Source organism: Pseudopodoces humilis, chromosome 32 (genome assembly GCF_049639895.1).
Source record: "Pseudopodoces humilis isolate 2021_Gansu_Grassland_sample_001 chromosome 32, ASM4963989v1, whole genome shotgun sequence".
NCBI classification, from domain to species: domain Eukaryota; kingdom Metazoa; phylum Chordata; class Aves; order Passeriformes; family Paridae; genus Pseudopodoces; species Pseudopodoces humilis.
The window spans coordinates 1,179,369-1,203,638 of NC_142231.1; the positions used below are offsets into that span (position 1 = coordinate 1,179,369).

The 24,270-nt window shown below is 57.7% G+C and overlaps 1 protein-coding gene across 2 annotated transcripts in view; it reads left to right on the top strand.

Moving 5' to 3' along the window:
• LRP1 (LDL receptor related protein 1) overlaps window positions 1-24,270 on the top strand; it is an 81,776-nt gene that overhangs the window by 1,240 nt on the left and 56,266 nt on the right. For both annotated transcript variants that reach the window (XM_088068757.1, XM_088068758.1), the window contains exons 2-6: window positions 13,218-13,340; window positions 18,680-18,817; window positions 20,322-20,441; window positions 21,739-21,867; window positions 22,005-22,268. In XM_088068757.1, coding sequence (XP_087924883.1) covers window positions 13,218-13,340; window positions 18,680-18,817; window positions 20,322-20,441; window positions 21,739-21,867; window positions 22,005-22,268 — 774 coding nt within the window. The remainder of the gene's footprint in view (window positions 1-13,217; window positions 13,341-18,679; window positions 18,818-20,321; window positions 20,442-21,738; window positions 21,868-22,004; window positions 22,269-24,270) is intronic.

The following is a 24,270-nucleotide window of genomic DNA, read 5'->3' on the forward strand; positions in this document are numbered from 1 at the left end:
TGCCCACCTTGGAGGAAAGCGGGAGAAGGGATTTGGTGTCGTGGCAGTAGATGACCCGTCGCTGGGTCAGAGGGATGGAGGAGGAGAAGGAGGTTTGGGCAAACGCCAGATCCCTGCCCCAGATTCATGTCTGGGGCTGCAGGAGGCCGGAGCCTGCGGTTTCCATCCTCCAGCCCCTCCTCACCCTACTGGGGGTGCGGACGCTTGATCTGTGTCCCTTGGAGGGAGGTGACAGGAGCGGAGCAGCTCAGGGCACCCTGCAGCCCCCCCTCGGTGGCACCTGCAGGGCTGATTGAGCCGCTGGCACCCGTCTGGTGAGCTCAGCGGTGCAGGTGGCCAAGAGCTGAGGCCTCTGGGGTCACCCCTCCAGGGACCCGAGGCATCATCCCCGCTCGGAGGTGGCTCGGAGCAGCCGGCGGATCCAGAAGTTGGTGGGGGCGGAAGGGAGGCATCGCTCATTGCATAAGCTGCGTTGCCTTTGGAAACGAGGCTGCGGAAAGATGATGAGCTGGAGGGAAGTTCCTCCATCCTCTTCTGCACATCCCAGGAGCTGGAGTGGGGCAGAGACACCCCTCCCTCCTGGTGCATGTCCCCCTCCCGAGGGGCTCCCCTTTGTGATGGGGACCAGGTGCTGTTCCAGCACCTCGGGGTGCTGGGAGCTGCGTGAACCTGTGGGTGGGAGGATGTAGAGGCATGTGGCGGATGTGAAGGCCCTGTAACCATGTGGTTGGGCTGCTTAGGAGGCAGAATGTGCCACCAAGGTGCCACCTGAGCTGGTGCCTCAACCCTGGTGGCCCTGGCTGGGCTCTGGTTTCCCTGATGTAGCCAGCTGGAGCTCTGGGAGAGGCCAGGATGTCATTGAGAGCAGGGTACAGGTCCTCATCCTTGTCTGGAGAGCCGATTCCTCACACTCACTGCCTCTGTTTGCAGCTCTGGAAGCTCTTTGCTTGTTCCTGGAGAAGAGGAGGACAAAGTCCAGCCGTGGGCTGGGAGGAAGCTCTTCCATGGGGAGCAAAGGGCACCGGTGTGCAACTCCTGTCTGCCCGGTCCTTCACCGCTTCCCGGTGTGGTGTGGGGCATCCCTGGGCCCTGTGGTGGCAGAGCCCCAGGAGTGGAGTCAGGGCAGGCAGGGATCACTCTGCTCCTGTTTTGGAAATACCCGTGGTTAAGGGTGACTTGGGTTATTTTGGTGCAGCACTTTCCTCTTGCCACCTTGGTGGTCTGGCCTGTCCCATTGCATGCCTGTGTGTGCCCGTGTGCGTTCCCAGGTGTTCCCAAGCGTACCTGTGTGTTCCCAGGTGTTTTTCCGTGTGTTGCCGTGTGTGTGCACATGTGTGGGTGTGCACACGCTGCTTCCCTGAGCGTGCACGGACACGCCAGGAGCTGCGCTGGGTTCAGTGGAGGTGAAGAGTGGAGGTTTGGGGTGCTGGGAGGAGAAGGAGCTGCTGGAGGGGCTGTCCCTGTGCAATGGCTGGGGGTTCCTTCGTGTTGTGTCCGGAGGGGTGTCCGGCATTCCTGTGTGGAGCATCCCAGCAGGACATTTGGGGCTCCAGTAGCCCCGTGGGCGTGAGAGGTGCCTGGAGCCACTGTGGTGTCCGGTGAGAGGCCGGGCTCTGGCCCCCATCCCACGTGCTCCCTGTCCATGACAGGCGCTGACGTTGAGAGGATGGGGCAGCGCTGGAGCATCCCTGGCAGCGGTGCCAGGTTTGGGGTGAAGCCGAGGCGTTGCCTCCTCGCCGCTTCCGAAGCTCCTGAGGCGCAGTGGGCGGCGCGGGGGTGGGAGCAGCTGTGGCAGCCCCCTCGCCTTCGGTGTCTCAGCCCCACCACTCGCTCCTCGTGTTCTCTCCGTGCCGCTTCCATGTGCTCCGGGGGAGCCTGCGAACTGGGAAGGAGCGGGGGCTGCTCCAGCTGGTGATGCTTTTCCTCCAGTGTTAAGTATGGGTTGGGATGATGGGGAGCAAAACCACCCAGGTCCTCCCTGTGCCTCCAAGGCCCTGGTTCCTGGAGCATCCTCCTCTGGAGGCTCCAGCTGGCGTTCCATGGTTCCTCTTTGCCCCTAGCCCATGCCTGACCCGTGGTTGCCCGATGGGGCTGTCCAGGCTCTGCTCTGCTGCACGGGCATTCCTCTCTCCTCACAGGAACAGCAGGATTGGAGCGGAAAATCAGAGACAAATTAAGGGAAAAGCTGCGTAAACCAGCTGCTGGGTGGGGTCCCGAAAACAGCCCTGGAGTCAGCTGAGGGGATGGGGTGGTGGCACAAGAAACTTTGAGGACAGATGGTTGCCTCCCAAAATCCATCCTCCCACTGGCTGGGATGAGGGTGTTTGGGGAAGGACCGTGACTCCTTCCCCTCCAGGAGGGCATGGGGGGACCTGGCTGCCCCCCAAGGCTGTGACAATGTCCAGGTCACCTCCCAGTGCTCAGTGAGGTGGGGAGGGGATGGAGGGTGGGCAGGGTGAGGGCCTTTGGGTAGAAACTGGGAGCACTGGTAGCATCTGTAGGGGTGGTGGTGGTGGTGGCAGGGTGAGGACATCGGGCACTGGGGTCTGTGCCAGCACTCGCCTGCCCCGTGGCTGCCCAGTGCCTCCCGTGAGGCTCATCCTGGTGAGGAGGGACCTGCTCCAGCTATCAAGTGGAGCTTCTGATCCTTGCCACCATCTCGTGAGCTCTGGGATGCTCCACGAGGAATGGGACAGCTCGTGGGGTCCCTGCCTGTCCCTGGGGATGATGTCCACACCAGGGTTTGGCTGTGCTGGGAGGCAGCAGGAGCTGTGCCCGTGTCTGTGACCCCCATGGCACTCCAGGGCTTTGGCTGTGCCTTTGGGGAGCTTTCCCAAGCCCTCGGATGTTCTTTTGGACGGAGCCTCTCCAGAACGGTGCGGGGTGGTTCTGCAAGTGTCCTTTGCCCAGCAAGGGGGTGCACGGGAGGTGCTTCCCGAAATCCCAGCCAGGGCCGGGCCCTCGGGAGCCGCGGAGTGCCTGGGAGAGGTGGGGACACACAGGATGTGCCACATCCTGCTGAGTCAGCACAACGATGAGCCCGTGGCTTTGTCATGGGGCAAGAGGTTCCTCTTCCAGGCATGGAGATGATTTCAGTTCCCAGATCCACTCCAAGCACTTTCCTGGTGCAGATAAATCCTTTCTCTGTGACCCCCAGACCTCCCAGCCCTGCCGGGCTCAGAGCCCTGAGTCTCTGCGAGAGCTGCCTGCCAAGCCGAGTGTGCTCCCAGCCATGGGGCTCCCCTGACGTGCCTGGGATGAATCCAGCTGAATTCCCAGCGTTGGGAATGTGCTCCTTGGAGTGGGTGCTGACCCCAGGAGTGGCGGTTGGCTTGGACTGTGAGCAGCAGATACATCAGCCTGTTTCCTTCCCACAGTCCTGCCTTTTCCAGGCAGACAGGACTCTCCTTGTGCTTGGGACGAATTTTATCTCCATCACCTCCCAGAGAGCGTCTCCAGCTGTGTTCCCATGGACATCCCTCTCCAGGGACTTGGGCTTGGTGGCCGATGGTGCCGTGGCCTTGCCGAGTGCCCGGGGACGTTTTGCATCCAGCGCTGCCATCCTCAGGCTCTCCCAAACAGAGCGTCTGCCTGACTGCAGCTTGTTTTCCAAGGGATGCTTTTCCCCTCTCCCTGGGATTTTGCAATCCAAAGCCACTTCGAGCTATTTGCAGCCCAGGTTTTGCTGTTGACTTTAACTCTCCAGCCCTTTCCACGCAGCGCTTCTGGGCAGCCCGACCTGCGGCCGCACCAGATACTTTCAGCATTTTCTAATTCGGCTCAAACTCGTTGTTTTCTTTGCTGTGTGACTATTTTTGAAATAAAAGCACAGGGTGGGCTGTGAAGGCTGTTCTGGATGTTGTTCCATCGTGAGAGGTTGTGTTCCCCAACGTGGTCTGACCATTTTTAGGGCTAAATATAGACTCCAGCGTCCTTCCTGAGCCAGGGAACGGAGCAGGCTGGAGCTGCAGTCATGCAGATGCTGTGCAGGATCACAGACGGTCCCAGCACCGCTCCTGGGGTTGGCAGCAGAATTGTTGGATAATGACCTTGCTGGCAGCTCTGAGCTTCTCCGGTGGGACCGTGCTTGCAGTGACACCGAGGGGAGGGATGGGAAGAGCATCCCAGGCTCCGGGGAGTGTCAGCAAGGTGAGAGCAGGTCTGTGATGTCCAGAGCGCATGGACTGGGGCAGCAGTGGGAATTGTGGATGTCTGGGAGGGAGTCTAATTGAGTTGGAAGTTGCATCTTTAATTGAGTGGACTAATTAGGCACTTGCCAGATGCTGTTTCTCCAAATGAGACCATGGTGAGGATGGGCAGGTGTTGGGGGTCACATCCTGGGTGTGCCAGAGCTGGGCAGCTGGGGGGCGAGTGTGGGGGCTGCTGTTGAATTGAGGGGCTGCAGTTGCAGGAGGTGGAGAGGAGTCACTGCTCTTGGACTCAGGGCTTGGCCATCCATCCCTTGTGACGGAGTTGAGGAGGATTCCAGCTGGGGGAGGCTTTTGGAGCCATCCTGCTGCTGCCCCCATGCCCCAGCCTCCCTGGGGGTGGCCGGATTTATTTGTTGGGGGCTGCCAGGCAAAAACTGAAATGTGCTGAGAGCTTTGAATTGCATCAATCTCACCCATTTACCTGCAGCCCTTTGTTCGTGGGCATGGGCTGGTGCTCCTGGGTCACACGTGGCTCATTCGGGCCACCAACAGTCACAGCTGGCCAACAGCGTGGCCACAGCTCGTGCAGGAGAGTCTGCACCCCTGGCCCTGCACCTCAGGACCGAGTCCTTCCTGGTGTCCCCTGCCTCTGCTTCCCTGTGATTTCCTCAGAATTGCAATTTTGTGGCCTAAAGGATGGCACAGGGACACAAGCCCTGGTTGCTGGGGAGCAGCAGGACGCTCCTCTGCCCACCCTGAGTGCTGCCAGCGCGTGCCCACCCACTCCAGCCTCTGCTGGGGCATCTCTCCCATCCCCTGCTGCCCGTGTCAACACCCCTTGGCTGTCCCTGGCTCTGTCACTGCCGGGCGAGCGGCTCCAGGTGATTTATGACACTTGGGGGCTCTGACTGGGGGGCACAGACACCCCAAACCACGGTGCTTACGGTGGTCCCGTCCTCTCCAGGCACTGGGAGCTGCACCCCTCCGGCCCCCAGCGCAGGGAAAGGCTGTGAAGGGTTTCCTCCCGGCGGGTGTCGCGGTGCTTTTTTATTGTTTGGAAAAGGAAGCACTTGGGTTTAATACTTCCCGCTCCAGCCGCCTTCCCAGCGCCCGGGCGGATGCTGCGGGGCACCGGGGCCAGCGCCGCGTGGAGCGGGGCTGTGCCGGCGCCTCCGCCCCGGGGCCGGCTCCGCATCCTTGGGTCGGTGCCCACGCCCAGGCCCCGCTTCCTGCCGCAGCCCCCGGCCCTTCCAGATGGGTTTGCTCAGCCTCTCCTCTGCCGGCCTGGAGCGCGTTTTCCCCCGGGAAGAGCGGATTTGGAGCCCGGCGATGCTTACTCACCAGCGCCGTGCTCTCCTCCGCAGCCGCCCTGATGCCATCGGCCCTTGCCCAGCCCTGCGCCCTTTCGGCTGCATAAAATCTTAAATTTTCTTCTCCTGCAACATATAGAAGTTAAAACCAGCAAAAGCAGGATCCCTGACCGGCAGGAAGCCCCCGGGAGCATCCGCTGGAGATGCCAAGGGGTCGGGCGGCATCTGGGACGCAGCATCAGCTCAGGGACGGCTGTGCCAATTCCTCTCCCACCGTTTGTACCAGTTACAGACAGATGGGACATTTCACCATGCCAGGGATGTTTTTCCAGTGGAGCAGCTGCCACCTGGAAGCCGTGCAGGACCTGCTTTTCCAGGATGTGCTGTCAAGGAATCCCCAGAGCTTTGCCCTCACCGGCAGCACGTGCTCGCTGTGCCAGGGAGCCGATGGGTGACAGGAGATGTGCCCTGCGGGCTGGTTGGGCTTGGTTTTGGGGACTGGGATGGGACTTGGTGACAGCCTGGCAGGAGCAGGGCAGGGCCAGGGTGTTGCCAGGGGTTGTTATCCCTGGAGAGACCTTGAAGCGCCAGGAGATTGCGCCATGTGACGGTGGCTCCGTGACCTTGTGCTCCCCAGAGCTGGGAGATGCTCTGAGGTCCCCCAGGGGACCCTGGTGCCCAGGGGGACCTCAGGAGGTGACTTGGAGGCTTGGAACAGGTCTGGATCTCCATGTCCTCCTGCCCCTCTGGCTGTTCTCCAGCCTCTCGGAGCATCCAGCTTCTCCTGGGGGGTGACATTTCCCTGCCCTGGCTGAGGTGGGACCCCCAGTGAGGACCCACAGGTGTGGCCACCCCAAGGATCCCAAATCCCAGCTGGATCATCCCTGGCTGCATTCACACGGGCAGGTGGAGCTGAATCCAGAGCAACTCCCCGCACGGCCCGCGCTGCTTGGGAATAAAAGTCCCTTTATGCCGGAATAATTAGTGTACTCAGAGCATGCTAATTATTCTGGGATAAAAGTGACTTTTATTCCAGCAGAGTGTCCTCTCAAAGGGCCCTTTCTGCCCGCTCCCAGGGCACAATAGCTGCTCTGCTCCGTTTCCCCATCCCAGACAAAGTCCTTATTTGCGGAGGCAGCGAAATTGAGTTGACTAATGAATTAAGGCCAATGGTTCTGGCCGGGCTCCAGCCCTTTGAAAGCCTTGGCGAGCTGATGCCCGGCCCGGCAGGAGGAAGCACGGACCCTCCTGCCCCACCAAGCCCCCGGCAGCCTCCCCTCCCTCCCCTCCCTCCCAGCTGCCGGGATGAAATGCCTATTAATCTATCCTGTGGAATTGCTTTATTCCCGGCGCAGGCAGGGCTCTGGAGGGAGCGTTATCAGCTCCAGCCACAGGCCATAAATAACCACTGCGGATCCTGTTTGGGTTCCCAACTGCCCGGGGTATAAACATCCCACTCCTGGATAAATACAGGGAATAAAGCCTGGGCAGGTAGGGGAGGTGGGAGGCTCTGCCCCCTCCCCATCCCTCCTCTGAGGAAGGGAAAAGGGGACACGGGGCACCCTGGCAGGGATGGCCACAGGCCAAGGCCGGCTGCAGCCCATCCAACTGCACCCAGAGGACTTAAACCTCTTTCTCCTGGCTGCAAATGCTTTTTTTTCCCTCTTTTTTCTTTCCCCCCCCCGCCTTTTTTCCCCATTTAAATTGCAGATAAGCTGCAAAAAGAAAGATACCAAAAAAGCGGGATTCTCCCTTGAATCCCCCCGGCTGTGGGGCTGGAGCTGCCCCTTCTGCCCCTCCCCACCTCAGTCTGGATGATACAGCTCTTTTCTTTTCTTTTATTTTTTATTTTATTATTATTATTATTATTATTATCCCCAGTTCTGGCAATGCCGGAGCTTTCATTTCATCTGGCTCCATCTCCTGCCATTTTTCAGCTCGTTCTGCTGCGGACTCTCGGTGGGGCTGGAGGCGGGAGGGGACGCGGGGGGATCGCGCTCCGGCACGGCTCTCCCGGCTCCTGAATTTGGTTTAAAATGCAAATCTTTCCTTTATTCCCCATTTTCCTTTTTTTTTTTCTTCCCTTCTTTTTAATGGATTTCATCTGAAGGCGGCGGAGCTGCTGGAGCCTGGGGAGCGGGAGGGGAAGGGGCTGGGCGAGGGGGGAGCGCATTCCTCGCAGATTTCCTGATGTGTTTGCATGGAAATCGTCTCCCCCCGGATGCGTTTGAAGTCAGGTGACGAGGAGCTGCGGGATGGACGCAGCCCTGGGAGCCGCAATATGATTTTATTCCCCCTTCCCCCTCCACGGGGATGCTGTGGGCAGCTCCCTGCCTCCATCTCCTGCCTCCCTTGGGATGCGCTTGCCCGTCCATCCTCCTCCTCCTCCTCCTCCTCCTCCTCCTCCTCCTCCTCCTCCTCCTCCTCCTCTCCGTCCCCCCCATCCTCGCTCTGCTCCTTTGTCTGGATTTGGAGGCAGGTCCTGGCTGCTGGCGATCCCATCCCAGTGGGGGTGTCGTGGGGCTGCTGGGGGCTCTGGAGTTGTCACCTCCGCTGCTCCCGAAGGGGGACATTGGGGTGGCATCTCCCAGTCTCGGGGTAGCCGCTGTGGGGCTCCAGTGGCTCCCAGTCCGTGTCCCATGGGGAGGGACGGGTGTCCCTTGCCGTGGGGAGAGTCCAGGTGGGCAGGCATGGGACAATGTGTGGAACGTGACCAGTGGGAAAGGGCCGGGGATGTGCTGGTGGGACCTGGGGATGGATGAGCAGAGGGTGCTGAGCCCTGGGATGTCCCTCTGGGATGTGACAGGGGGGTGACAGGGGGTGACAGCCCTGCCCGTAGCCCTGGATGGCTCTGGGGGCAGGTGGGATCTTCCAGCTGCTTCCCATCGGCGTCATCCCTTGGTCAGGGCTGGGAACGTGGGTAGAAACCAGGGATGGAAAACCAGAGAAGCACCGGAATGCTGGGGCTGAGGTGATGGCAGGGTCTGGATTTGGTTGGATTTGTTGTTGTCTCCTCGGGGGTTCCAAAAAGGGGGAGAATTGGAGTGAACACCCACATCCAGCCAGAGCCTGTCCCAGGAATGGCACAGAACAGCCATTCCAACACCTCTGGCACAGCACTGCCAGGCTTGCCTTCTCCAAATAATCCTTTTTATTTTGTTTAAGGAAGTTGAATGCCTCGTGATTCCAATGCCATAGTCGGAATTGAAGGGAAAAGTGGGGAAAAATCGTATTTTAAAGTCAATATTTACCTAGCAATCGGCCATCCCCCTCCCCCAGCCCGGCCACATACCTGCGGCTTCTCCAGCGGGAATGGCCGGGAGCCCTGTCGGCCCTGGAAGCTCTGGAGCAGGGATCTGGTTTGAATCTTCCCTATTCGGAGGGGGCCGGATGGAAGAATTGCAAAAATGCATTTGAATTGTTTTGGTATCGTGTGTTTAAATGCAAAACAAACAGCTGAGCTTTCCTTTCCCTTTCCCCCCTGGAAAAATGTGCCTCAAACCTGAGGGGTTGGTATTTTAAATGTCTCTATTAACCGGTTCAGCTTTTGGGAGCCGGAAAATTTACTGGATTTGGGGTTTGAGGATCAGCCTGGAGCTCCAGCCCAGGGAGGAGGGAGCAGGATGGGCTCCAGGCTTTGGCTTTCCCAGCGCCTGTCCAGAGGCTGCAGAGAAACTCCAGGCCACTGCAAGTTCTGAAAACACAGAAAAGGAACAAATCCTGGTTTTTTCTTTAGTTTGGGCACAAAGGGCGGGCGATGTGGGGGAGAGAAATGAAGCCTCAGGTGGCTGATGTGGTTTTGGTGGATTTTGTGTGCTGAATGTGGTTGGGTTTGTGCCTCGAAGGTTCTGTGTCACAGATTCCAGGCTGGCACTGGGGGGGTCCCATGGGGTCTCAGCTCCGACTGGGAAGAGTGGCCATGAATTTCAGCCTCAATCCACAGGGAAGGAGGAAGAGGAGGAACATTGGGATGAAGATGTGATGTTCATCTGGCAGATGGAACAGCTTCTGCCAAGGAAAGGCCGAAATTGCCCCAAACACAAACAACCCACTCTGTTCTGGGGGTGCTGCAGCCAACTCAGCTGGGGATGGAGACCTGGAGGAGCACAGAGTGGGAATATTTCCCTCTGGAGTGGGTTTATTCCCTCCCTTTTGTGCTCCCTTCTCCCCCAGAACATCTGGTTTGCGAATCGCGTCCGTCCCAGCCCGTATTTATGGCCAGCGCCGTTTCCTGGCCGGACGCCTCCTCCCGAGGAGAGGAGGAGGAGCTGGGCTGAGGAGGAAGGAGGACAGGAGTTCACATTTTTGTGCTTTGCTCCCAGTCTGTCCAGGTTTTTATGTCGTCCTCATCCGTGCACTGAAGGTCACGTGGCCTTTGCTCCAGGATCTGCTTCTCCACCTCTCCACCAGCCCGTTCTGGTGTCCATTTCTTATTTCAGGCAAAAAATCAGATATTTTTTGGTGTTTGTGTTTGCCAACCTCTTTCCCAATACACCACGCTCCAACACAAAGCCTCTGGGTGTCCGTGGAATTCTGTTGTCATGGTTTTGGTCCCTTTCCCACCTGGGGAGATGTCTGTTCTCACCCTGTCCTGGAAAGCAATCCCCTTTCTTGCACCCAAATTGGCTTTTTTTGGACCTTTGGACTACTTTGGTTTTGGACCTTTTTGTTTTTTGGGCCTTTTTGTTTTTCTGGCCTTCTGGGGGCCCTTTTTTTGAGGGTCTTTTTTTTTGGCCTTTTTTTATCCCATTTTTGAGAGGCCTTTCTTTTGGGGTAGGGCCTTTTTTTGGTGACCTCTTTATTTTTGTGCCTTTTAGGGGCCTCTTTTCTTATGTGCCTTTTTTGAGGCCCTGTTATTTCGCCACTTTCCAGGTCTCTTTTTTTTAATTCTGTTTTATTTTTGCCACATTTTGGTGCCCTTTTTTCCAACCATTTTTCCTCATTTTGGACCCTCCTTTGGGTGGATTTTTTTTCCCCACCGTTCCCCCAATCTTTCGGTTATTTTGACAAACTTCTGCCGTGTTTTTAGCACAGTTTTGTCCCCTTTGAGTCCCTTTTTGAGCCGGGGTCTCTCCTCTGGCTGCCAAGGCAGGGATGTGTCCCTGCAGCTGCCCCGGCCGCGCTCTGAGCCGCCCATTGTGCGCCGATGAAGGCGCCTTTATTCCCGATCCCGGAGCCGGAGCTCCGCTGCCATCGCCGCCGCTGGGGCGAGCGCCCGGCTCGGGAAGGGAATTTGGCTCCGTGCGAGGGATGCATGAACAGAGACACCTTCTCTAATTGTCCACCTGGCACCGAGGCGGGCAGAGGAGGGCATTGAACCCGCCGGGAACACGCTGTGCGAGGACGGGGAATGCGCAGGGAACGCGTGGGGTTGCCGAGGAGCTCGGGGCCTTCCGTCCTCTCCCGTGGCTGCCGCGGTGCCTCCGGCTCTTCCCGTGGCTGGGAATGGTGGAGGGGATGGGTTTGGGTGTCCAGGAGCTCTCTGGGATCATCCTTCTGTCTGTCTGGAAGGACAGCGTGCGTCGATGCTGGAAGGAATCCCATGTGCTCCGCTCCGGTGCTGGAGTTGCTGGTGCTGACTCCTTCGAGCATCCCCGCTCCAGGACTGGAGGCCCCAGTGCAAAACAAGCTCCTGGTTTCCCATCCCACGAGCAGCCAGTTGGGAATGGGTTCCCAGGGATTTGCCCTCCTGTAGCTCTGCCTACTCCTTCGGGAAGTGAAACCCGTGGGTCACGCTGTGGCTGCTGGAGACCTGGGAGGATGAGGAGGAGCAGGAAACCCAGGAGAGTGTCAGTTCTTTGCTGTGGTTTTCTTAATGAATCCTGCCTTGGATGCGCCTGTGGCCAGGAGATGGAGGCGTCAGATGAGCTCCGCCAGGAAGAGGGGGTGGAAGGGCTGGATTTGGAGCAGAGCTGGACCAGGAGGATCCTGTCCCTGAGCCCGGTGGGAGGAAGGGGACAGGCTCAGGCTGTGCCTCTGGCCTAGGGAAGGTGGAGGGGAAGGACAGGGATGCTCCATCCATTTTGATCTGTCCAGTCTCCATCTTGGCTGTGCCGAGCTCCTGCCGTGGTGCCGAGCAGCAGCTCCCACGCCGCCGGTGAGCAGGGAGGGAAGGGAGGGAAGGGAGGGAAGGGAGGGAAGGGAGGGAAGGGAGGCAGGGAAGGGTTGGCAGGAGGAGCCGCGCTTCCATCAGAGCAAACGGCATCAGGCAAAGCCCTGTGCGGCTCCCGGGAGGAATCGGGGTTGTAACACGGTGGGAAGTTTCCTCCCACCCTTCAGGGATGGCGTTGGGATTAGGGACAGCATCGTCCCCATCCTCTCCCCTCGCAGCCTCCCTCGCTGTGGAGCAGCCCCACGGCAGGAGGAAGATGCAGACACAGAGACCCCCCCTTTCCCGGGCTGAGCAGGAAGTGAAGTGGATCCTGGGAGCGGGGAATTTGGCAGGAGAGCAGGGATGCCACGAGATGAATGTTTTGGGAATTGCGTGTGTGGCTGCCTTAGCTTGAGCAAGGGCTCGCAGTTGCTTTGGGTTTGCAAGAGCTCCGGCCACCCCCGGGGTGCGGCTGGAGAGTGACCCCCCCATGGCAGTGACCCCCCCACGGCAGTGACCCCCCCACGGCAGTGACCCCCATGGCAGTGACCCCCATGGCAGTGACCCCCCCATGGCAGTGACCCCCATGGCAGTGACTCCCTCATGGCAGTGACCCCCATGGCAGTGACCCCCATGGCAGTGACCCCCATGGCAGTGACCCCCCCCATGGCTGTGACCCCCCCCATGGCTGTGACCCCCATGGCAGTGACCCCCCCATGGCAGTGACCCCATCATGGCAGTGACTCCCCCATAGCAGTGACCCCCCCATGGCAGTGACCCCCCCCATGGCAGTGACCCCCCCATGGCAGTGACCCCCCCCCATGGCAGTGACCCCCCCATGGCAGTGACCCCCCCCCATGGCAGTGACCCCCCCATGGCAGTGCCCCCCCACCGCTGTGACCCCCCCCCCCCATGGCAGTGACCCCCATGGCAGTGACCCCCATGGCAGTGACCCCATCATGGCAGTGACCCCCCCATGGCAGTGACCCCCCCATGGCAGTGACTCCATCATGGCAGTGACTCCATCATGGCAGTGACCCCCATGGCAGTGACCCCCCAAGGCAGGAGGTTCTTCCCAACCTTTCTCCCTCCCCAGACTCTGCATTTTGGCTTTTCCTGTTGATTTTCACTCTGTCCATTTTCCCTCCCCGTGTGTCCGGTCAGAAATGTGGGATCACCCTTCCCTGGGCTGCCCTGGGGTCCTGGACATGGGATGGATGGATCCTCATCCCGCTGTTGTCCTCATGATTTAAAAAAGCATTACTTTTTAATTTGTTCTCATTTGGAATTTCTTGTTTTTTCCCTGTTTTTCTCTTGCCTAGCACAGAAAACGAAGCGCCTCTGGCTCCCAGGAGCTAATTCATCCAAGTTAAATGATCTTTAAAATCTGCGAGTGCATCACAGCACTCGACTTCTGTTTTCTCCCGGTGTAATTAATGCTCCAGCTTAAATTTCCTCCTTTCCTTAGGGGCAGGCTTGATGGATCCGGTGCCAGGCTCAAACTTCTGCCAAGCCATAGGAAAGAAATCATCCCCACGCACCCCCCAAAAACAAAACCCCAAACCAATCTCGGCCTTTAATTGAAATTTGATTTTTCTTTTGAAACAACTTGTCCTTGGGAAGAAACTGATGTTGTTTATTATCGTTATTTCTTTTCTCATCCAGCACCGAAGACTTGTAGCCCCAAACAGTTTGCATGCAAAGATCAGATTACGTGCATATCTAAGGGCTGGCGCTGTGACGGGGAGAAGGATTGTCCGGATGGCTCGGATGAATCTCCCGAGATATGTATGTATGCCTTTCCTTCCTAATCCTCTTCTCTGGGTTTGCTCCATCGCTCCATGGGTGTTCCAGGGCACCGAGAGGCTGGTGCACAACGTTCTACCTCAGCTCTCCTTGCAGCTCCTTGGGGTGGGGGATGTCCATTCTGTCTGTCCGTCCATCCGTCCATCCATCCATCCATCCATCCATCCATCATCCATCCATCATCCATCCATCATCCATCATCCATCATCCATCCATCCATCCATCCATCATCCATCCATCCATCATCCATCCATCATCCATCCATCATCCATCCATCCATCCATCCATCCATCCATCCATCCATCCATCCATCCATCCATCCATCATCCATCCATCCATCCATCATCCATCCATCACCCATCCATCCATCCATCCATCCATCCATCCATCCATCCACCCATCCCATCCCATCCATCCATCCACCCATCCATCATCCATCCATCAATCATCCATCATCCATCCATCATCCATCCATCCATCCATCATCCATCCATCATCCATCCATCCATCCATCCATCCATCCATCCATCATCCATCCATCCATCCATCCATCCATCCATCCATCCATCCATCCATCCATCATCCATCCATCATCCATCCATCATCCATCATCCATCCATCCATCCATCCATCCATCATCCATCATCCATCATCCATCCATCCATCCATCCATCCATCCATCCATCCATCCATCCATCCATCCATCCATCATCCATCCATCCATCCATCCATCATCCATCCATCCATCCATCATCCATCCATCCATCCATCCATCCATCCATCCATCCATCATCCATCCATCCATCCATCATCCATCCATCATCCATCCATCCATCATCCATCCATCCATCATCCATCCATCCATCATCCATCCATCCATCCATCATCCATCATCCATCCATCCATCCATCATCCATCCCTGTCCATCCATCCATCATCCATCCATCCATCCATCCATCATCCATCCATCATCCATCCATCCATCCATCCATCCATCCATCCATCCATCACCCATCCATCCATCATCCACCCATCATCCATCCATCATCCACCCATCATCCATCCATCCATCCATCATCCATCCATCCATCCATCATCCATCCATCCATCCATCCATCCATCATCCATCCATCCATCCATCATCCATCCATCATCCATCCATCCATCCATCCATCCATCCATCATCCATCCATCATCCATCCATCCATCCATCCATCCATCCATCATCCATCCATCCTCCATCCATCATCCACCCATCATCCATCCATCCTCCATCCATCCATCATCCACCCATCATCCATCCATCCATCCATCATCCATCCATCCATCCATCATCCATCCATCCATCCATCCATCCATCCATCCATCCATCCATCCATCCATCATCCATCCATCCATCATCCATCCATCATCCATCCATCCATCCATCATCCATCCATCCATCATCCATCATCCATCATCCATCCATCATCCATCCATCATCCATCCATCCATCATCCATCCATCCATCCATCCATCCATCCATCCATCCATCATCCATCCATCCATCCATCCATCCATCATCCATCCATCCATCCATCATCCATCCATCCATCCATCCATCCATCCATCATCCATCATCCATCCATCCATCCATCCGTCCATCCCTCCGTCCATGGTTCCAAACCAGCCTCCTGGGAATGGGGAATCACTCATTTGTGTTTGTTTCCATCAAAATGGATGTGCACGAGGAAGGAACACTCGGCAGCAGTGTCACCCCGTCCTCAGCACCTCGGCACTCCTGGGCATGGGGAGTGAGGGAAGGAGATCTCTGGGAGTCCTGGGAGCAGCTGGAAAGGCGACATCGCTGTCCCAGATGTGTTTTGGGGGTGGTGAAGCCTCTCTGGAAGGAAACAGCTGGGCTGGGGTAGGTGAGGTGTAGGGACGGGAATGTGGGGGTGTCTGCAGAGGGGTCAGAGCTGTGGTGACACCAGGGGTGGCAGCTGTGCCAGGAGCTCTGCTCTGGCTGAGCTGGAGCAAGGACCCACCTGTCCCCATGTCCCAGCATTCTGGGCCACAGGACATCCACCACGGGGCCCAGCAGAATTTCCTCGTCCCCTGTCCCAGCTCTCCCTCCCAGATTCCCACTTCATGCTGTGCTTGGCAGAACCATCTCCTCCAGAGCAGTTTCTGGTTCTGCTCTGGGTTTGTTTATTCCTTAAGGCAAAATGATGCAACGGCCCCTCCGTGGGAGGGATGGGGGGCTGGGATGGGCTGGCTGGCTCCAGTCAATCAGCAGCCCTGGAAAATTACAGCAGGAGGACTCGGAGGCTGGAAGAAATCCGTCCTGATTGGCATGTTCCGCTTGCCACGTGCATCCCTGCTCGATCCACGTGGGCAGGTGACCGGAGCACGGATCCCTTGGATGCTCTTCCCTCTTCACCTTCTTCCTCTCTCTCCCCTGGGGCTGGTGAGGGGCCTGGTGCCAGGAGCAGGTGCTGTGCACGCACCTCGTGTCCCTCTGTGTGGAGGTCATGGATGTTGGAAGACTCTTGGGGTTGGTCCAAACCTCCTGAGGGCTCATCCCTGGAGGACACGGGACCCCCGCTGCCCCTGTGCCCCTCGGAACACGCTTGGCAGGGACAGGACAGGGAGGTGGGAGCCTCTGTGAGACACAGTCCAAGGCCTGGCATCTCCTTTCTCTTCACCACCATGGGACTGAGTCCGTGTGTTTCCATCACCACCACAGACCCCAAACTTTGGAATCTCTCAGTTCTTCGGGAGCAGTTCCCTCCCCAGCTGATCTCTGGAGACCTGGAGGGGCTGCACCTTCCTGAGCGGCTCTGCCCACCTCCAGTTCCCACTTTGCACCCCTAGACACTGGAAAGGAGTCAGGGGGATGCTGTGCCCCCCAGGACACGGAGATTGGGGTGCCAGGGCACATCTGTGCCGTTGCCATGGGCCAGGGGATGAGTGGAGCCTCCCTCCTGCTCCTGCCCAGGCTCATTCCCGTGGAGCCCGACCTGTCAGCACGGCCCCCGCTATCTCCGGGATTGCCAGGCTGGCTTTTCTCACGCCACTCCAGCACCGGGGCTTCCAGCAGCCTCTCATCCCCCTTATCTCTCTGGCAGGGAGAGAATGACTTTTATTACTCTGCTTTAATCCGTGTTCGAACCGGGCTGCGAGCGCAGCTCCTGCCGAGGCTCTGGAGCCCTTTGGTGCCGCGGTGTTTGCGTGGCACCGATGTCCTCCTGCCCGAGCCTCTTGGAATGCTGTCAGGCATGTGCCAGGTTTTCCTCTCTGGGGAATCCTTTGAAGTATTCCCTGGCTTTGCTCAGGTTGAAGCCGGTCCCTTCCTGTCCCCAGTGCTGCTCATTTGGTGTGAGTGGCTCCTGCCTGGTTCTTGCACAGTCAGTTTTTTGCTCCATGGAGCTTTCCTGAGAGGAAAACACTTGGAGAAGAGTGTCCATCCTGTTGGAGATCAAAGATGAGGGGCTCTGAGGAAGGAATTTGCCATGGCTCAGCTTTGGTCAGTGCCTGGCTGGTCCATCCTTTGATCTGAGCGTTCAGGAGGCCTCAGATCCCTCATCTTGCTGTGCTGGATCTGCTGTTGGCACGGTCCTGATGAGTTCAGAAGTGACCCAGAGGCCCTCAGTGCTGCCATCCATGTCCATCCTGACAGGACAAGTGGGACCATCCCACCCCTGCTCCTCCATCCTCTTCCCTCATTGTGTTCCCCCATCTGCGTCTCCCTGGGCTGTTGCCAAATCAACTGCAGGAGGAAGAATTGCTTTTCTTCTTTCCTTTTCTTTTTTTCTGAGTGGTTTTTCGAGGTTAAACATTCCTATCTAATTCGGCTCCTTGGGGTGTACCACAAGCTTGTCACATGTAATAAATTGGCTCATTTATTAGCGCCAACACGGTCAAAAGCAAACAAAGTGGCTTGTGGATTAATCCTGCCCTGTTTGGGATAAGTGGTTTGATCCAGGCTCTTTGCAGGGAATAATGGACACGGCAGAGCAGTTCTGACTGATGAATTGGGCTCTTCACTTCAGCCCCTCCATTCTTCTGGTTCATATATTGACGTTACTTAATTAACCCATAATTTGCAATTACGGGGGGCCCACCCTCCGCAAAAATAAATCTGTGCAGTGGCACCCGGTAAGAAATTCTCCCAGGAATCATCTGCTGGGTGCCCTGGGGCTGGGGAAGAGGGGAAGCTGAGATCCCTGCTGGCTGTGACAGAGCCTGGGCGTGCAGATCCCATCACCACAGTGCCAGGCCAGCCTCACTGGGAGCGTACTGGGATGTGATGGAGAGCCAGGGGAGCGATCTGGCACCTGGAGCCTGTCAGATTCCTGTTTCTCAGGCATCCCTTGAGCAGGAATGGGGGTCACTGGCCAGGATGGACACACTGGACAGGGAAGTTTTGGCTGGGATGTGTTGAGGATCCTGCTTGGTGTGGGGCAGCCTCCTGTGCTTGGGAGGGTGGGTGTCACACACCCTGGGCTTTGTGGTGCCCTTCCCACACCTCCATGTGCTTCCAAGGGCTTTTATCCCCTCCTGGGAGCCCAAGGGTCACGGTGGGATCACCACCAGTGTCCCTCAGAGGTGTCTGGAGCTGTGTGGGATGAGGATGTGCCGGCACACGGAGCTCTGTGTGTGATGTAACGCTCCTCTCCAAGGAGAGCTGGAGCTTATTTAGGGCAAACTCCTCTGCTGGAGTATGGTGAAGGTGACTGGGCTAAAATGGGACCGTGCCTGGACACGGTGTGTGCTGTGCCCTTCTTGCCGCTCACTGGGGGCCTGGGGGGATCCACGGAGCTATTTCTGCCTCCCTGAGGGGAGTGTGAGGCATGAACTGCCCCTGGAAAATGGGATTTTAGTGTTTTGGCTGGGCAGAGATGCCTTGGTAGCTCTGGTGAAACGCTGTGTGTGTTCAGCCTTGAAAGGTGGATTTGGGGCAGGGAGAGGAGGAGACCCCATGGAGGGGGTCAGGATTTGCAGGGGCTGTGCCAGGGCTCCTTGTCACCCCTGCAGCCACCTCCAGCCCGGGGTGAAGCCGTTGCAGGAGCTTTTCCCGGGGTTTCAGGCTGTTAATGGATTTATGGTGTGTTTGTTGTTTGTCTCCATGCCTCACTTCTTTTCAGAGGAGCTTAAAAATAAAGCCTGGCTTCCTTTGTAATTTTTCCAGTTAATAATGGAGATTAAGTCTCCTTGTGCCGGGCTCAGAGGGGCCCCCCATGAACCTGCCTGTGCCACGGCCTTGGGACAAGGAGGGTGTTGGCACCCGGGGGGTCACGGTCCCTGTGCTGACCCTTGTCCCCTTTGGTGCCCTGCAGGTCCCCAGAGCAAAGTGTCCCGCTGCCAACCCAACGAGCACAACTGCCTGGGCACCGAGCTCTGCATCCACATGAGCAAACTCTGCAATGGCCTCCACGACTGCTTCGACGGCTCCGACGAGGGGCCGCACTGCCGGGGTAGGTTTGGGGGGGCAAACGGTCCCAGGAAAGGGGGGGCTGCCCCATGGGATACTCCCCAACAGGTCCCTGGTTTCTCTTGTGGAGTGTGAGCCCCACCACACTCAGCTCAGCACGGTCACAGATCCAGAGATTATCCAGAGCCGCTTGGAAGTGAAATGCCCATCATTCCTGAGCCTGCAGCCGTGAAATAACTGCATTGTCTCCTGGGTTTAAAAGCTCCAGGCCTGGGGTTCTGGTCCAGATAAGAGATACCACTGTGGTTTTTTCCTAATTTCCAGGAGCTTTGTCCCCCCTCCTGGCCTGTCCCCGTGGCTAATCCTGCTGGAAAACTCCCTAAACCAGCGTGCTGCTGTGCAGATTAATCGCTCAGAAACGTGTGTCCTGGGCTGACCCTGCGCTCCAGAGCCTCTGTGCTCCCCAGCCCTTCCCTGCCTGGGCTGGGGGGCTCCTGTCCCGCTCCACCAAGACCCCTGGCCCCAAAGGGCTCCCTGCTGGGAACCAGCTCCTCTCTGCTGCTTGGATCCCTTGGGAGCAGCCCGGGGCAGCTCCTGCAGCTGTGCCTGAGCTGAGAATGAATATTTCAGTAAGAGTTCTTGTTACTTGAGTGGGATCTGATTTTTCACGGCCGGGCAGCACATGAGCCACGTGAGCCGTGTTGGGGCAGCTGCTCAGGGCTTTGGGCACCTGGTGCTCAGGGCTTTGGGCACCTGGTGCTCGCAGGTTTGGGCACGCTGGGGCCGCCAGCCCTCGGTGATGCTTGAGCCGGATGCTGAGTCCCCCCTGCCTGCGGCCGGTGCCGCCCCAGGGAGGCATTTCCTCATTTCCTCGCAGCTGCTGGCGAGTCCCAGCCTGCCACTGCCCCAGGTTTGGGCAGGTGAGCTGTCACCCCGAGCTGTCACACTGAGACATCACCCCAAACCATCACCTCAAGCTGTCACCCTGAGCCATCACCCCAAATCACCCCAACCCCTGTTCCTGCTCCAGCTGCTGGACCATTGCTGCCCCCATCCTGCTCCCCCAGGGATTTGGGGATGCTCTGCTGCCCTTGCAGACATCCTGGGGGTGCTAATGCCAGCGGAACCCCGGTGCTGAACCCCCACATTGACCCCTCTGAGCACTCCAGGCTTGGACAGGAGGGGAGATCTGGGCTCTCTAATGAATCCACATCCCTCAGGATGCCCTGGACCTGCATCCCCTCCCTGCACAAGGGGTGCCAGGTCTCAGCCACCCCTGCAAGTGGCCCAGGGTCAGCAGCACTGGGGATGGCAGGGGCTGCTCAGAGCCCCCTCCCTGGAGCAGCCGTGGATCCCACGTCCTCCCTCCCTCTGCTGAGGGGCTCAGTCCTTCTCTCCTCTCTGGAGAGGTGGGAGCAGTGTGAAATTTCCCAGCAAATCCTGGTGGGGTGTCTGGCGGTCCTGCTCACCCAACCCTTGGTCCTTGGTGTCCATCCTGTTCCTCTCTGGGTGACATCCTCTCTCTTCCATCTTCCCCGTCCCTGCAGAACAAGTGGCCAACTGCTCTGCGCTGGGCTGCCAGCACCACTGTGCACCGACGGTGTCCGGCCCCGTCTGCTACTGCAACCACTCCTTCCAGCTGGCCGAGGACCGGAGGAGCTGCAGAGGTGGGTCTGGGGTGGGCAGAGCCCCCGCTCCACGCTGGGGACCGGGGCTCCTCGGGGATGTGGCCAACGGCACCGTCCTGCAGCAGCACAGGGGCTTGGCTGAGTGGGAAAGGGACTGGGCAGGCACGGGGCAGGTGGGATGGGATAATGGGATGGGATAATGGGATGGGATAATGGGATAATGGGATGGGATAATGGGATGGGATAATGGGATGGGATAATGGGATGGGATGGGATAATGGGATAATGGGATGGGATAATGGGATAGGATAATGGGATGGGATGGGATGGGATGGGATGGGATGGAATGGAATGGAATGGAATGGAATGGAATGGAATGGAATGGGATGGAATGGGATGGGATGGGATGGGATGGGATGGGATGGGATGGGATGGGATGGGATGGGATGGGATGGGATGGGATGGGACGGAATGGGACGGAATGGAACGGAATGGAACGGGACGGAATGGAATGGAATGGAATGGAATGGAATGGAATGGAATGGAATGGAATGGAATGGAATGGAACGGAATGGAATGGGATGGAATGGAATGGAATGGGACGGAATGGAATGGGATGGGATGGGATTCCCTCTGCTGTGGATGTGGCTCCCAAAATCCTGAGTGAGGAATACTGGGAGCAAGGAAAAAGCTTTGTCTTTGTGTACAGAGTCAGGGGCTGGTGCATGCTCCTGGTGTTGCTGGCTCAGAGAGGATGGGGAAATAGGAGAGGGTCACGGTGAGGATTGATGGCATTGGTGTGATGGAAGCAAATCTGGAAGTGAGAGATTGTGATGGCTCCATCCCTTTCATGTGGTGGAAGGGACCATTCCCAGCTCTGGCGTGGAGCTCTGGGGGATACATCACTTTCATCTGCCAGAAGAAAGAGCAGCCGAGCCAGGGGCTTGGGAGCTGGAGATTAGAGGGATTTGGAGTGGGAATGGAGGTGCAGAGCTGGGGGAAGGCTCAGTGGCCAGGCAGGGGTTGTGCTGCTGCAGAGACTGCCTGCCTGCTCATGGGGTGGCCTTGGAAGTGAGGGTCCCTTTGATTCCTTGGGAGGCTGATGTGAGGGTCCCTTCAGTTCCTCTAGAGGCTGATGTGAGGGTCCCTTTGGCTCCTCAGAAAGTTGTGGGGTTCCTTGGATTCCTTGGCAGGCTGGTGTGAGGGTCCCTTTGAGGGATCATCCCTTCCTCTCCAGCTCCACCTTGGAGAAACTGTGGAGCTTCATTCCCTCTTCAGGCCGTGAAGGAGGGTTTTTTTCTGGTCCAAACTTTGGGATTTTTCCTGTCTTTCCCAGATTTTGATGAATGCACCGTGTATGGGACCTGCAGCCAGACATGCACCAACACAGAGGGCTCCTACACATGCAGCTGTGTCGAGGGGTATCTCCTGCAGCCAGACAACAGATCCTGCAAAGCCAAGAACGGTGAGAGCCTGGGCAAGGGGAGTGTGGTGCTTCAGGGCAGCTCTGCAGACCATGGCCCTGCTCTGGGCTCTTCCCTGGGGTCACAGCCATGGGATTGAGGTGTGCCCTGACCCCCACTGTCCCCTCCTTGCCCCCAGAGCCCGTGGATCGCCCTCCCGTGCTGCTCATCGCCAACTCCCAGAACATCCTGGCCACGTACCTGAGCGGAGCCCCCGTGCCCAACATCACCCCCACCAGCGCCAAGCAGACCACGGCCATGGACTTCAACTACGTGGAGGACACGGTGTGCTGGGTCCACGTGGGTGACAGTGCCTCCCAGACCATCCTCAAGTGCGCCAAGATCCCCAACCTGAAGGGATTTGTGGAAGAACGGTCCATCAACATCTCCCTGAGTCTGCACCGTGAGTGCCCACTCCCCTCGGGACCCCCGTCCTGCTCCTCCATCCCCAATTCCTTGTGACTGCCCTGATGTCCCCAGGTCGTGGTGGGTGAAATTGGGAAGGAGGCAGCTTTCCACAGGTCGTTGCCTTTTCTTTTCTTATTATTATTATTAACAAGTTTAGTAGTTTTTTTGGTGCGCAGATATGAGGAGAAGGGATACAGGGAGGAGTGGAGCTGCTGCCTGTGCAGCAGGTTTTGGGATGGCTGTTCTTGCTTCCTTTGGTCCCACCCCAAAAAATGACCGAGTCCCACCCCAAAAAGTGACCAAGAACAAGCTCCCAACCCAGAGGTGTCTCTGTGGGTGCCACTTTGGCAGTTTCCTTCTGCTGGTGGCTCCGTGGCAGAACGAGCACGGTTACAGCTCCGTGTCCTGTTTGGTGCCAGCTCTGCAGTCAGGATGGGAGGGAGAATTACTGTTGGGGATTTTGGTGCTCTCTGAGTCAGGCCCAAGAGGGGTCCCTGTGGGCTTCCAGCACCTTCTCTGCCTGTGCAGAGCAGTGGGGCTGGTGGGGTCATGGGGACAGGGGGTGGGTGCCACAGCTGAAGAGCTGGGATGTGGGACACAGTTCCTGTCACTGGTTTTATCCTTTGACCGAGTTGGTCGAGGTGGAATTGGGGGATCTGGGGTTCTCTGTCAGGTGTTTGCTTCAATGGTGTCATCCCCCCAGGGGTGTCTTCTGCCTCCTGAAATTGGGGAGGCTTCCAGGGGGGCCCTGAAATGAGAGGGACCCCCTTACCCCACCCCCTGTGCTGTTGGATGAGCAATGGCTCATCTCTGCAAAGGAGTGAAGGTCCTGGGTGGATCTCGGAGCCGAGAGCGATTCTCTGCTGAGGGCAGTGGGGTGTGAGCTGGGGTCCTGGGGGTCCTGGGGGTCCTGGGGGTCCTGGGGATCCTGGGGGTCCTGGGGATCCCGGGGGTCCCGGGGGTCCTGGGGGTCCTGGGGGTCCTGGGGGTCCTGGGGTCTGTGTGTGGCTGGGCCAGGCGGGCTGCAGGCGCTGCCGAGGGTGTGTGCACATGGTTAATTTAAGCTCACCCTGTGTATTTTTAGGGCAGGGTGTATTTTTAGAGAGAGGCCTCACCCTTTGCTCTCACAGGCGATATCGGAGTCGGGCAGGACAAGGGCTTGGCCTCCCACTCCCCTCTCCAGATTTAGGGGGTCTCTGGGATTTAGGGGTCTCTGGGATTTAGGGGTCTCTGGGATTTAGGGAGTCCCTGGGATTTAGGGGTCTTTGGGATTTAGGGGTCCCTGGGATTTAGGGAGTCTCTGGGATTTAGGGGTCCCTGGGATTTAGGGAGTCCCTGGGATTTAGGGGTCTCTGGGATTTAGGGGTCCCTGGGATTTAGGGAGTCCCTGGGATTTAGGGGTCTCTGGGATTTAGGGGTCTCTGGGATTTAGGGAGTCTCTGGGATTTAGGGGTCCCTGGGATTTAGGAAGTCTCTGGGATTTAGGGGTCCCTGGGATTTAGGGGTCCCTGGGATTTAGGGAGTCTCTGGGATTTAGGGGGTCTCTGGGATTTAGGGGTCCCTGGGATTTAGGGAGTCTCTGGGATTTAGGGGTCCCTGGGATTTAGGGGTCCCTGGGATTTAGGGGGTCTCTGTTTCCCGTGCCTCTCTCCGAAGGCTCCCTCAGAGCCAGGCTGGATCACCAGCACAAAGGAAGTGGAGGAGTGAATTCCCCCAGTGCTGAGTCGGGTGCTGGGGGTCGGGATGAAGAGATAATGTCACTCTCCAGCAGGACACTGGCGAGACCCACGAATCCAATTAGTGCTTTCCCTCTTTATTTGCTTCTTTATGGCATTATCTTCCCCCAGCAGGAACGGGGGCCTCCCTGGTTCCTGCTGCTAATGGGGCATGAGCTGGCATCTGATGGGGGGAGATTGATGCTGAGGGGCTGGAAATCAGCAGCTCCAGCTGCCAGGGAGGACCTGGGATGCTCGGTGCCACAGCCTGGCTCCCCTGCC